At 37.1% G+C, this 14,547-nt stretch overlaps 1 protein-coding gene and 1 long non-coding RNA gene across 2 annotated transcripts in view; one reads left to right on the top strand and one right to left on the bottom strand.

Moving 5' to 3' along the window:
- The first annotated feature begins 760 nt into the window (after positions 1 to 760).
- Positions 761 to 14,547, top strand: part of LOC125139744 — an 18,444-nt gene continuing 4,657 nt past the window's right edge. Inside the window, exon 1 of the long non-coding RNA XR_007138842.1 lies at positions 761 to 954. This is a non-coding gene — a long non-coding RNA (uncharacterized LOC125139744). The remainder of the gene's footprint in view (positions 955 to 14,547) is intronic.
- LOC113638402 (myosin-IIIb) overlaps positions 6,951 to 14,547 on the bottom strand; it is a 22,944-nt gene continuing 15,347 nt past the window's right edge. The window contains exons 19-30 of the mRNA XM_027139552.2: positions 14,033 to 14,118; positions 13,892 to 13,939; positions 13,718 to 13,765; positions 13,475 to 13,566; positions 11,788 to 11,961; positions 11,563 to 11,693; positions 10,774 to 10,970; positions 10,574 to 10,663; positions 9,839 to 10,004; positions 8,945 to 9,277; positions 7,294 to 7,345; positions 6,951 to 7,209 (exon numbers count right to left, since the gene is read on the bottom strand). Of these exons, the coding sequence (XP_026995353.2) occupies positions 7,202 to 7,209; positions 7,294 to 7,345; positions 8,945 to 9,277; positions 9,839 to 10,004; positions 10,574 to 10,663; positions 10,774 to 10,970; positions 11,563 to 11,693; positions 11,788 to 11,961; positions 13,475 to 13,566; positions 13,718 to 13,765; positions 13,892 to 13,939; positions 14,033 to 14,118 (1,425 nt within the window). The 3' untranslated portion in view covers positions 6,951 to 7,201. The remainder of the gene's footprint in view (positions 7,210 to 7,293; positions 7,346 to 8,944; positions 9,278 to 9,838; positions 10,005 to 10,573; positions 10,664 to 10,773; positions 10,971 to 11,562; positions 11,694 to 11,787; positions 11,962 to 13,474; positions 13,567 to 13,717; positions 13,766 to 13,891; positions 13,940 to 14,032; positions 14,119 to 14,547) is intronic.

The following is a 14,547-nucleotide window of genomic DNA, read 5'->3' as shown; positions in this document are numbered from 1 at the left end:
CGTGAACTGTATCATACAAAATGTAATATAAAATATTTCTTTGTTGACGGCTACATTCGGCTGAGGGCCTTTTCTTAAATTTTGCAAGATCTTTAGCAATATTTTACAAAATTAATATATTACTCTAATACATACTTTGAGTAATTTGTGTTCGTTTCAAGTGTCCACATCATTCAACATCTTGATATAACTGACAATCACCTTGCGTCCTAATTCACACACTAGCCGTCTGAAATAGTATCCGAGTTCAGAATTAGCATGTCCCAAATTGTAGTATGTTGAAATAAGTATCCCAGAGGTATCCAGATAGTCTACTATTTCCAGTAGGTTTTATAAGTGAGGATCTGTGCAGACATTTTCAGCTCCGATTGTTCACAAATCCTTGCATGAGGGAGACATAATTTTTGTGACGGTTTGTTTTCTCTGCATTTTAGAAAGGTGTAAATGTGGAAAAATAAACAGTATAAGTACACAAACCGGAAAATGTTCTTCACATATGAATGCAAAAATACTACTATGATTTCAATGATTATATTTGAAGTGTATTCATAGTGGGCTGGAAATGACACCCTCTAGAGTTACTAATGCGGAACATAAACATTGCGTGATGTAAAGGACACTTTATCTGTGCATCTTTAACAGGTGTGTCATATTTTAACAGAAACCAACTTGTATGTAAACATTTTTGTGAACCTAAACCGTTGCTTTACCTGCAGCTGTGTGTAACAACTGGAGGTGCCAGCAGAGGGCGACACAACAAACCAGTTTTACTAAAACATACAATTGAAATAAATTACCTTTTCAACACATAAATGATAATGATAGCTTTAATTTACCAGGAATGGAAAGAATTTCTGATTTGGTACTTCATTATTTTATATTCTCAGTAAAAAGTATACTACAGTGAAAAATCACCTTCCAACTAATTTGGAAAACAAAGAAAAACATTCTGAGGTAAGTTTGGCTAATTTGCTAACTAGCTGCATTAAATAGATTTAGCCTGTATTCTTTGCTAAGGCTACTTTAGACTAGCCTCGATTTCGCTAAGCTAACATGGCCTGTCTAACTTGGAGAGATTAAATGAAGTTTTCTTGCACTTTATTTAAAAAAAGTTGATAAAAACCCCATTACTAAGTAAACCGTTCCTTTATATATTAAATAGATTTATATAATCTGTTTTTTTGTTATATATATATATATATATATATATATATATATATATATATGTGTATATATATATATATATATATATATATATATATATATATATATGAAAGCCTCTAGGATTCTAAAGGTACAGAAGAAATAAAGAAGTAAAGTTTAATTAAATAAACTTTACTTAAAAAGAAGTAAAGTTTAATTAAAATGTTCTGCTAGAGCTCATTGGCCATATGGATAAAACACTTGTTTATGCCTTCTGTGGTGTTTTTACTTTAAATTAAACATAGAATACTTAATTATATAGTGTACATAGCAACTCGGAAAGCCGGTTAATGTCTAGCATTTGAGAAGAACTTTTAAGGAGACGCTAACTTTATATCTTTTATATCTTCTACTTTGGGCTTTCCCCACTAGGGGGCGCCACAGTGAATCATATGTTTCCACCTAACTCTATAATCATCATCCTCTACTCTTACACCAATTACCTTCATGTCCTCATTTAACACCTTCATATATCTCCTCTTTGGCCTTCCTCTTGACCTCTTACCTGGCAGCTCCATCACCAACATCCTTCTAACAAATATAACCATCTCCCTCCGCATGTCCAAACCATCTCAGTCTAGTCTCTCTGACCTTGTCCCCAAAACCCCAACCTGAGCTGTCCCTCTGATGTACTCGTCCCTAATCTTGTCTGTCCTTGTCACCCCTAAAGTGAACCTCAACCTCCTCATCTCCACAACCTCCTCTGCCTCATGTCTTTTCCTCTCTGCTACAGTCTCTAACCCTCACAGCAGATCTGATCTCACTACTGCCTTTTCTACACCTTATGTATAGAGATGTCTCCGGACTCCGATCTCATGTACTGTACTACCTCTCATGTGACCAGTAGGGGGACACAGTGGACACATACAGGCGAATTTGTACAAATTTGCAGCTGTTTACTCTTTTTATTCATCTGTCCAACTTGTCTTTTTCCAAATATTAACTATATAAATGGTTTATTTATGTTTAATCACCATGTGAAATATTTACGATTGACTAATACGTATGAATAAAATTATTTTGAACAAAATGCTTATTTTTAAATCAAAGTAATGATCTCAAGCGGTACAAACTGAGAAGAACATACTAAAAATTGATTTCCAACCTCCAAATGTCTATCCATAAATGTGCATGGAAGATCTCACACATAAAGTCAACTTATTTTATAATAAAGATTAAATATTGGTGCCTGTATGAATATATAAAAGGATATAGGATTAGGATTCAATCTAAGTCGAGACTATTATTGTAGAAATGTCATTAACAAAAGTAATGCTAAGGAAGAAATAAACAGAATCAAACCACCAGTCAGATAAAGTTCTGTTTATTAAATTTGATTAGTGAATTATCAACCGCTTTCTTTTCATGATAACTAAAACACATTGCCGTAGACGAAAAGAGACGCACAGCAGCACATTAAAAACCCATCATCTTTTATTGTATAGCCGTTTCAAGATAAAACATTTATAGTGCTTTAAATCCCTCAAACATTATTTCCTGAAATTAACAAAGCCCAAAGCAGAACTTAGGACTAAAATAATATATTAGTAAACACATTTCTAATAAACCCAAGGGTCTTTCAGTCACATTAACAACAAGATTTATGTTCATGGGAATTGTTGAGGACGATGAGAGACATGACATCTGCAAATATAGCTTCTAGTGAAATTATAATTATAGAAATTATATATAATAAACAATTGTATATAAAAAAAGTAAAGTAACAAGAAATGAGAACTAATCAGCATGATTGTACTGCCATATGACATGTACTGGCAATAAAAACTGGATCTCTGTTAGTCTTCTTTCAGCTTTGGTCTTAGTTTTTCAAGTAATTTCTTTTGCTTCACTGGTGCGCAATATTTCTTCCCATTAATTTGCACCCTGAAATGAGAGGTTTTAGGTTTAGAACTTCTACACCAAAGTGAATTACAGTACAGGTGATAAATCAGATTTGTGTTAAAACTCACACAAGGGCGTTAATATCACAGTGACCGTTCCTTTTTTGTATGAAGAATTTCTCCACTCTTCTCAGCATTCTTCCCCCTATTGGAGCTGTTGCAACGCAGCATTGAGGAATGAAACCTGAAATTTGGAGGCATTTAAATAACACGTTGCTCAGAAATGACAAGAGATCAGATTTATTGCTATAATAATTCAAAGTGTTCACAGCATTATATCTAATGCTTTTTTTAAGCAGAGCATTTGACTTTATTATGTTTACCTTGGACTGCGGTGAAGGTGATGCACAGGATCAGCAGCAGAATTTTGAAATCCATTTTCTCTGATTCAATCTTCACACCACACTGTAGCTCTTTAAAGATTCCCTTGTGGTTTACTTACTTATATACAAGCCGTGCAGGAGGCCACGCCTCACAAAGATGACTTGACCTCCTTCATGCTCTGTGTTTGATTTCTTCATTATTACCACAGTGTATTCTTGTGCATTTTTGTATGGGTTTGAAAGCCTGACTTACCGAACATAAATACAAATGTTCTTTACATTATGTATTTCCCAGTGGAGTATAGAAGCTCTCATGGCACGATAAACCCATAGAGTTGGGAATTATTATAAATATAAAATGTAATCAAGTGACAGTTTCAATAATAATAGGTGGAAAGTAAATAATAAAAATCTTTATTAGCTTAAAAAAAGATAAAATATTACTGTACACATTTAAACAATGATAACAGTTTGTTAAATAAATCTGTACTGAGAGGGTTTAACTGTGACATTAGTGAATAGGGACGTTCTGTTTTTTTTCTGATTCATTCTAAATATTACCCCAGGGGTCTTTCAGTCACATTAACAAGAAGATGTACAGTATTAAAAAGAGATGAGAAGAGCATCTTTTGTTGTTTACCTGTTTCAAGATACTGTAAAACGTTTATAGTGCTTTAAATCATAAATACACCCTCGAACATTATTTCCTGAAAGTTAATGCTCATGATGCACGCCCCAGGTAAATCATGAAAAAAAATAAAAATTCAAAGTGTTCACAACAATCCGTGGAACTTTTAACGTAATTTACAGCATTATATCTGATGATTTTCTTAAGCAGAGCATTTGTCTATTTATGCTGACCTTGGACTGCAGTGAAGGTGATGCACAGGATCAGCAGCAGAATTTTTAAATCCGTTTTCTCTGCATTCTATCTTTACGCTTCACTCTTTAAGGATTCCTTTGTAGTTTAATTATATATATGTGTGTGTGTATATGAGCCATGACGGCACCTCAAAGTTGACATGACCTGCTTCATCCGGTTTTACTTCTTCATTATTAACCCATTAATCAGTGTATCTTTTGTTTTTGTACGAGTTTGCAAGCCTGACTTACTGAACATAATTAGAAATGTTCAATACATTATATGTTTCACAGTGGTGCATAGAAGCTCTTGTGGTACGCTAAACCCAGAGTGTGGGGAATTATCAAAAATATCAATAATAATAGGTGGAAATAATATTAATAATCCTTATCGGCTCCAAACAATAGGCAAAATATTACTATACACATTTAAACAATGATAAGTTTTTTAAATTAATCTGTACTGAGAGGGTTTAACTCTGACAGTGAATAGGGACGTGACTCCGTGACTGAAAAAAGGACAAGACTAAAACTTAATCTTTGTCCAGCTTTAATGTGATACAGCAAACCAATACACTTCATGTCATCAATACCCTTGATGAAGCCGTCATCATTAAAGTGATTCTGATTAACTCCTAAACAAAGATTGAGTGGTTTGGACTTTCTTGAACTGCAGGGATATAGGGTCAGTTCTGGTGTCTTACTGCATGTGACAACAATCTCATAATCTTCACAAAATCTTTATGGTATAGGATGGCTAGACAGTAGAAGAAGAAAAATCATCCAAAACTACAGTGGAGGAAATAATTACTTGATCTTCTGCTGATTTTGTAAGTTGTAAGTGATCTGAACAGTCCATAATTTTTATCGTAGGTTAACTTTAACAGAGAGTACAGGAAAAAAAAACATTAAAGGTTATGAATTAATTTGTATTTCATTGAGTGAAATAAGTATCTGATTCTCAAGCAAAACATGACAGTACTTGCAGGAGAAATCCTTGTTGGCAAGAACAGAAGTCCGTTGTTTCTTGTAGCTGTTCACCGGGTTTGTGCAGATCATAGGAAGGATTTTTGTCCACTCGTCTTTACAGATGCTCTCCAAATCCTGAAGGATTTGAGGCTTTTGCTTGGCAACCTTCTGCAGATTTTTGGATTAAGGTATGGAGACTGGCTAGGCCATTCCAGGATCGTAATGTGCTTCTTCTTAAGCCACTCCTTTGCTGCTTTGGCTGTATGTTTTGGGTCATCGTCATGCTGCAAGACCCATCCATAACTCATCTTCAGTATTCTGGCTGATGCCAGGAGGCCCTCATCTAAGGTTTTACAGTACGTGGCCCTGTTCATCGGCCCCTCAACGTGAAGTCTTCCTGTACCCTTAGCAGAGAAACAGCTACAAGGCAGAACGTTTCCACCTCAGTGTTTTGACAGTGAGGATTGTGTTCTTGGGGTCATTCAGCATTTCTCTGCCTCCAAAAACGGCAAGTCGGGTTGATACCAAAGAGCAAAAATTTGGGCTCATCTGATGACATCACATTCTCCCAAGCCTTCTCTGTATCATTCAAGTGTTCATTGGAAAACCTTGCAGGCACAGACCTTGCTGGCACCGAAGGATCTCAATCCATTATGGCAAAGTGTGTTACCAGTGGTTTTCTTGGTGACTGTGGTCCCAGCTCCCTTGAGATCATTAACAAGCTCCTCCCATGTAATTCTGGGCTGATCCCTCACATTTCTCAGAATCATCCTTACCCCACGGAGGTGAGATCTTGCATGGTGCTCCAGAGCCATTGCACTTGACTTATCTTGTTACCTTGATTTCTTCCATTTTCTAATTACTGCACCAACAGTGGTCTCTTTCTCACCAAGCTTCTTGCTCATGGTCTTGTAGCCAATTTCAGACTTGTGCAGATCTACAATCTTGTTGCTGACAACCGTTGACATTTCTTTGGTCATGGCCATGAGTGTGGAGGGGTTGAAATGGAAGATATGGATTCTAGAGAATTCTAAACCAATAATATATTAGTAACAGGGTAAACTGTATGTGGCAAAAATCAGACCAGGTTAGACCATTTATGGATATGATTTTAAAAAGATAAGTGTGAAGCATGGTAGTAGCAGCATCGTGCTGTTGGGATGCTTATCTTTAATGCCTAAGGCTCTATTCAGGTGACAAAGAAACATACTGTAGATAGCTCCATGTATTTTGGCACAACATCTGTGTATTTAGACAGATGTGGATGAAGAAAAATGTCCCCTTCTAGCATGGCAAAGACTCGCACACAAAAAAGTCAAGAAAGAATTGGCTTAAAGATGATCAGTATTTTGGAACATAATCCTATGGAATGATTTTTAATAAATCTAGAATATTTAATGGAGTGGAACAAATCAAGATAGTCAAGCTGATGCAAAGAATCTTAGCCCAAAACACCATTACAAAACGTGAAAGTAAAACACTTATGCAACCACGTAACTAAAAATTTCCCCTTATCTTTTCTCTAGTTACTTCACGTGACATTTATTGGATACTCTTTCAGTTTAAAGGTGGAAAAAGACTTGACACACGCTATCCTGGTTTCAGTTTTAATCTCATACAGCTGCTGGTCCAATCCTAACACTGCTGAAGACTCTTTATCTATGAATACTACAACCCAGTCTGAGGAAGCATATGAAATCAGGCAGCATTTATTAAGTGTCCCATGCCATCAATACATAAGTTAAAAATGAAAATATCTACATAAAAATAATGAATAAACAGACCCTGGTAAACAAAATTCTAATGCTCTCCATTTTGAGGAATTTCTCTCAATTTGTTCAAGCCCCATTCACATACAGGCCTCCGCTTCCATTTCAGCCATTCACATTTATCGTATGTAGCAGCAAAAAAAAAAAAAGCCTGATGTTGTTGTCCTTCCTTCTGTTAGGAATCTGGAAAACATAAAAGCAGTGTTGGTATAAAGAAGAGACCTGTACACACAGGCCCATGTTGGGAATAAGTGGTTGAATATTTACCTTTCTTCCTCCAGGGTGCCCAACGGTTTTGCTCTGGGTTGCCTGAGAACTGCTGTGTGCATGCAAGAAAGACATAAAACAAGTTTATACAGAGACCACTCAATGGCTGTATGTCCTCCTCAAAGGTGCACAGTGAACGTACTGATGAAAGATTTTTTTAAATCGGCATTGAGACTCATGTCTGAACAGGTGGAGAAACAACCTCCACCCATTCACAAGTGTGCAGATGTCTTCTGAATGGTTTGTTATGAGGTCAGACACCCGTGTCATCTATTGCGAACAAAATTATGAATGGATTCTTTTAACAAACATATGAAAAAATAAATGACATGTATAATCGTATAAATCTGGAATACAGGGAATAAAATGCAATCACCTGAAGTGGTGCTTTAATTTTGTACAATAGATCGTGAGTAGTTCTAGCTGCAGGATACAGTTTAGCTCCTTACTTTTATAAAACCCTACTGAATTAGCACAGCGACTTTAGATTTAGTTCGATTTTACTCACTCAAAACCACAAGATGAGAACTTTAAATCTGTGTATTGGCAAAACCTAAAGTGCACCAAAATTCAGCCCTGCCTTCTACATCTCCAGGAAAGGTTGTGTCCTCTGACAGCCACTGGAAAGTCACCAAATCAAGCTTTGTACACGTATGTACACGATCAAGGTTATCCTCATTAAAACCCTGCAATTGATTTGAGTCCCCGGAGGCATTAATTGGAATAAAGGAAATATTGAAGTTTCGATTCCTAAACAGATCAGGGCCAAAGAAATATGTAGTACACTACAGGTCTAAACTTATACAGGAAATGTAAATTTGGTGTTCATCAATTTTTAGACAAACTTTATAGTTCAAAAGAAAATGTATTGCTTTTTTTGAAAAGTATAACTATGACTATAAAAACCCCAAACATTTCCATTCACATGAGATGAGTTGTAGACTATGTTCACTTTCTGGATCCATGTCTTATCAGTTCAGATTGATTTTGCTTCATGCAACTTTGTACAAAATGTGGAACAAAATTAGAAGTTGTTGCTTTAGTCTCTAATAATCTTAAACCCCAGAAATCTTTTGTTGCAACCCTTTTTTGTTGTAAACACCACCTCCTTTGTTGTCAAGGGCTTCAATTTTACAGAGTGCCTCAGAGTGTAATCAGAGAAGTGGCATTTTAGATTTGTCTTTGTCTAGTGCAAGTTGACTGTAGGTCAGACTGCCTGAGTGTTGACTTCAGAAATGAAGATTTATTCTGATTTAAATTTTTTTTCCCCCCAACAAAATTTTCTGCAAGACACACACACACGTCACTAATATTATGATATTAAAGCTGAAATCCACGTTGATTATGTTGAAGGTCAAACGAATTTGAGTCAGATATCTTAAAATGACAATTGTGGAACAGAACCAAGGTCTTGACTGAATTCTACTTTGTTTGAAAACTACTTTTCTCTCATTATTTTTTTCAGCAGCATGTAGGTCCCCCCCCCGTGTAATTGCTAGTACTACATTTTTTTTATCACTGTGTATGTACACTGCAAAACATAAAATTTTTGTCTGAGAGTTGTTCATGAAGATTGTCAGAGATTTCTAGTATTTCTGGTTCAAAGATTACAATAAACCTAACAAAGTGAAGAGCGACAGTGCAGTTAAACCTGTTGGATCTGTTGGATCTCCCTCATGGCTAAGCGGATGGAAGGGTACATGCGAGGGACAAGTCTGCCTTTCTCCACACCCTCGTCTCCTTTCTGATCCGTCTCAGCAGCGTCTACACGTCTGTATCTATCAGACACACGCCTCAGGACAGGGGCTTTTGTAGCCTCCATTTCCGGGTTCTGCCCTGGAGGCTGAAAGAGCCTCTGCATTTCGACGTGCACATGGTCCATATCATTGTGGTTGTTTTCTCTGGAGTCTGTGTTGCTGCTGTCAGATAGGCCAGGCCCCAGCAAAGCCTTCAGCTCTTCATAGTCACAGTCATGGTCACATGTCTGTTTTAGGAGGAGACAGACAGCATTAATATCCATTATCTTCACCCTAATCTTCACTGAATAATATAACCTAATTCCTCCTGCAGATGTCTTCTCTGTAATCTCCGATCACACGGCTGTGGTGTGTTTTTCTTGAAGATAAATTCCCTCATACTAAAAGTAAAGTTCTTCGATCATTTCTGATGCTAGACTGTTTATTAAAATCTTCTCTGTAGGATCAGTATAGTGAATTTCATCCCATTTAAATAAATCAGTTCAAATGTTGAATCCTTCTGGTAGTTTTTTGTAAGTTTCTTTCAGTTTTATTTTCTAGCCAAATGAAACTGGCAGCCAGGTATAAGTTTTTCTTAATTACATATAGTCTTAAAAAGTACATGATTCTGTTGGATCTTTAGTGTAACAATCAGTTTTCTTCTTACAGATTAATTCAGTTCATTCACTTTCTCTATATCCGGAGGTCTGTAACATCTAATACCATTGATTCCCCAACTCCTGAAAAAGACCAAGGCAAGAATAAAACTAACTATATATTCATCCTTGACATGTAAGAGTGTAACTCACCTGTCCACATGGCTCTGTGAGGAGCTCCATCAATGGCTTGATTCCCACTTGTGTGTGATACTGGACAAGTTCAAGCAGGGAGGCATGCGCCCGGTCCTCACCAAGAATCACATATTTCCCGTTACTTTGCGTCTCGATCATGTAGTGACGAGCCCGGTCGGCACCCCTGTGTTTCAGAACGGTCGACATTAGGAATCGGTCAGTTTAAATGACGCTTAGGACACACTCACAATCGCCCAAGCGCTTTACTGCTCACACCATGTGACTCATCGTTTGTAACATGCCGTTTTTGTAGATGTAGGTGTTCATCCTACACACACGTTCACAGATAAGATTCACTTGCTGTGACCTTTCACCTGGAGAAATTCCATTTGAAATGCACCTGATCCTGAAAAATGTGAGAGCAGTCGATCAAGTGTGTCTGTATTGTTTAATACAAACAAGCTGGAGGAAGAGAACGGTTTGTTGCTTGTTCTCCAGAGAACTTGAACTAAAGGAATCAGGTCATGTTTGTGTTTTTTTCCCCAAACAACCCTATGTCTCTGACATATTGTACATTATGACCTTGCGCTTATATTTTACCCTCACACACTAATGGGGATAAACCGGATTCTGCTGCACATGAAGCATGACTTTTGTTTGAAGAATTTCAAACATGCTTGAAAACATCAGTGATTTTTAGGTTGTGAAAGCTTAAGGGTTAAAAATCGTTGTGTCACAGTACGAAAGTTTCACCTGTATGTGAGTGTGTATCCTTCTCGACTTTGTCCCACTCGAACCAAAAAACAGCCAAGTGGCTTATCAGTCAGCAGATCCTCCGCTTGCCTAAAACAAACAAAAAATAAGTAATGTCACGACCAGCGTATATGGTCTACATTATCAGTAGAAGGCAGCGACTCAATGCCCAATCTTCTCTCCTGTCTAAATAAACAAACCTCCGAGTGATCATGCCATGGAACCAGCAAGGGAAAGTGCCATTGTTGGCCACTTTGCGGGCCTGTGTTTCTTTGAACCAGCGAATGGTGTTACTCCTCTTTTTCCTTTTCTCATTGGCCCACTCCTCATCCACCTCCTGAGCCAGAAGTGTCATCAAATCACTGCTCTCTTGCAGGTCGTTATCAAATGGAGTGGCCTGTACAACAGGGGTGTTGAAGAGCGTTCATGGTTAATGATGTGGTGAATTTCTAACAACTGACTTTTTATTTATTCTTTCGTTTCCACGTAAAGACGTTTAAATTAGAAGACCAGTGTGCTTACATCAGACAGGTGAAACGTATTTAGGACTTAGAAATAAACTTTTGAGTTCAGTAATATTTAATATTTATTTTAATATCGATTACTAATGTGTGACAGTCAATAAGTGGGGTTTTTTGGCAGTTTATTTATTTTTTCCCCCACAAAACAATATATAGAATGTGTTCTAATTAGTTTTATTAGAACACAGATTGAAATTGCTTGACTGATAAAATGTGTATTCACTTATGTAAATTTCTGTGAATGCATCTGCTAAATGTAAATGTCCTGCATCATTCTTCCTCAGAATTATAACCAGCTGCCTGTTGCAGCATTTTTATTATCCGTCTTGACTGAGGGACAGAAACTGATCGATAAACGTAGCAACTGAACAATGAAAGGAAGTTCAACCAGCTACAGATCCAGTCCTCGTGTGATGAGCGTGGTTGCTTGTTGTCCAGTGGTGTGTAATGTAGCAGATACAGACTCACCTCAAAATGCTTACTGCGCGGCCGAGGTACAGGCGCTAGATGAGGTGCTAGGGCGAGTGCGGCGAGAATAGCCCGAGGCCTGGGCTGAGGTTTTTTCTTCCTGGGTAGAGGTACTGGTGGAGAAACTGGCCCTAAAAGAAGTACCCACAAAATGGCGAGTTCAGATTCCTCATCGAGCATGAATCAAGGTAAAAAGGATAGTATTAAAATGCCTTCGTGTCTTACTCTTGTTTTCTTGCTCCACAAGCAAGCGCTTCTTTCTCTCTTCTTTTTCCAGAAGCTCCTGCCTTCGTCTCTCCTCTTCTTCTCTTTCTTCCCTCTCTCGCTGAGCCTGCTGTTGCCTCTTGACTTCAGCCAGAAGGACCAAGTACTTTTTCCTGGAGCTCACTGCACGGTAATCTTTAAAACAGAGCACCACAAGAGATGAATTATTACTACAAATACATACACATACTGTACTGTCATTATAATTGAAGGTGGTTTCTGTTAGTGGTTCAACCAGTCGGAATTTTTTTTTGCACAAAATTAACTAAACCCCGAGCTCAATGACTAATCATACAAACAGAGGAAAAGAATCAGAAGTAGCGACATCCTTCATTAAATTAGTATAATATAAAACTAGAGCTTTTGTGTTCAAACGTACAGTTTATTAAACACATCGTCCTCACAAAACACTGGATTCCGAATCAGACGTGACGTGAATTATTAACTCCATTTCTCCCAGCTGTAGCTTGGATCAGTAAAAAGCTTAAGCTCATAAATTGTTTAGATCACTGAGCTGTGAAACTGATCAGAAGTAGTACAACACATTCCTGTTCTCTCTCAAAAAATAAATAAATAAATACATGCCGAGAACTACTGTAGCTGGCAGGCATGCTATTTTTTTTTTTTTAAGAACCCACTTCTGAGAATTTCCTTCATGTCAAGGCATCTTCCTAATATACGTATGTTCATACAGTACATTGCTTACTGCTTTATCTTTCATCAGCTTCACCTACCATATGTTGTACGTGCAGTATGTATACGCTTACTGTCTGTAGCCACTTGTTTGTTATGCACAGTTCATGAGCCTGTTACCTCTCCATCGGTGAAAGAAAACGTTAAGGCCAGATGTCATGGCAGTGAACGTATCAGCACTGTGGAGTTTTGTTCAGTCAGCTTTTAACACCAGCTACACACACTAAAATGTCAGTGTCACTGCTGTGCAGGTCGGTTGCCAGCTGACACTGAACAAGGTGGATCCCAGCTTTAAATAATACATTAAGTAGTAAAGTGACAGCAAGAATCTGCTTGTGGTCTGTGCAATAAAACAATCCGGATTCGATCACTTTCATATAACTGTTGGACGACGTTGGGCGATAAAGATACAGGATGCTTTTTGACAATAAGAAATTCAGAAAGATTTTCCCCAAACAACAGCCTTTACTGTTGAAAATATTAGAGGAGACAAACCATTAAAGTATGGATAGACTAATTCTTTTCCTTGCTGTCATTTGGAAATTATACCTGGATAATGTATTACTGAGTCGAATCATTGAAAACAAACAGCATGATGCTAAAGCATTGCATTGATTGAATGCCTTCATTTCTGCACATGATCTTTTATTCTATAATCCACAAAAAACAAAAGTGGAAAGTAACAGAACTTTATGACCATGATACAGGAAGAAAACAAAACAAATAAGAGCAGTTTGTTCAAGTCTGGTCACGTTCTTTCGTGACTGGGTTGACTGCTACAGTAGGTTCAGTCATGTGTCAGAGTAACCAATTTAAGGTTTAGGTAAAATATCGTGTGATTGAATAGAAAGCTGGTGGCTGTCAAGGAGCAATTACGAGAAACGGATGAAGGCACCGATTCCCATGATCCATCATTCAATAGGTAAAACAAATACTGGGTTTCAGTTCTACTCACTCTTCTGAATGAGAACAGCTGCTTTCCCAAGCCTCTCTAGGAGACGTGCCAACTCATCCTGGTGCCAGTATTTAAAAAATAACCGAGATGAACTAAGAGAGAGAGAGAGAAGGTAAAAGGTTAGTCTTTTATTCCCTGAGGACATTACATATTGTAAATTCAATGAAGAAGTTGATGGATAATAAATATACTTTTTTTTTTTTTTTGATTGAGTGTGAGAATGTGTGTGTGGCCCAAACCTACCCACACTTCCAGCCATGAAGCTCTGCGGTATTAAGAATCGACATGCAGCTGGCAGATAAAACAGAGATTAAATTATAAAAATAAATAAAATATACATTCACAGAATCTCAGAATTCATACAGTATATAACAGCTAGCTAAATAAACATGGATTTTATTCACTGGAGTTGTTTACCTTTCTTTGTCCAGCGGCAGATCCGGTTTAAGCAGCAGGATGTTATATCTGATGATTAAAAGATTTGGCTGAAATTAAACACTGAAGATTAAAAAAAAAAGAAAAGAAAAAAACAAACCCACAACTCAGACACTTATTTACCTCTGTGCAAACTCTTTAAAAGACGGTCGCCAGGAGAAACCTTCTCTTCGAATGCGGATCGTCTCCAGCAGGCCATTGTACCGCAGCTAAGGAGAACAGGGATTAAAAACATCAGAGCATTAATAGTGTAACAGAATGACTGGTAATAGTGTAGCAGTTTAATGTGTACTGTACAGTACTGACAGCCATGAAAGAAAACAATAAAATGAGCAACACCATATGGTGACGCAGTAACACAAACATTTTGATACGTTTTCTTACGTAGTGCATTTTTTTTTCTATATCACAAAAAAATTAACACTTTAAAATCAGCCACTCACATTTTGTAAGGATGACCATTTGCATTTCATTTAAATATTTAGTTTTTTTTAATAGGTAGTTTTTAATTTTGGATGTCATACAGGCTTATCTATCTATCTATCTATCTATCTATCTATCTATCTATCTATCTATCTATCTATCTATTTATATTAAACAATGTCAGACTGATGCAATACATTTACATTTATTGCAAA

This window comes from Tachysurus fulvidraco, chromosome 20 (assembly GCF_022655615.1).
Source record: "Tachysurus fulvidraco isolate hzauxx_2018 chromosome 20, HZAU_PFXX_2.0, whole genome shotgun sequence".
Classification (NCBI taxonomy): Eukaryota; Metazoa; Chordata; class Actinopteri; order Siluriformes; family Bagridae; genus Tachysurus; species Tachysurus fulvidraco.
Note: the sequence above shows the minus strand (reverse complement) of the source record. Positions and strands in the feature narration are given on the sequence as shown.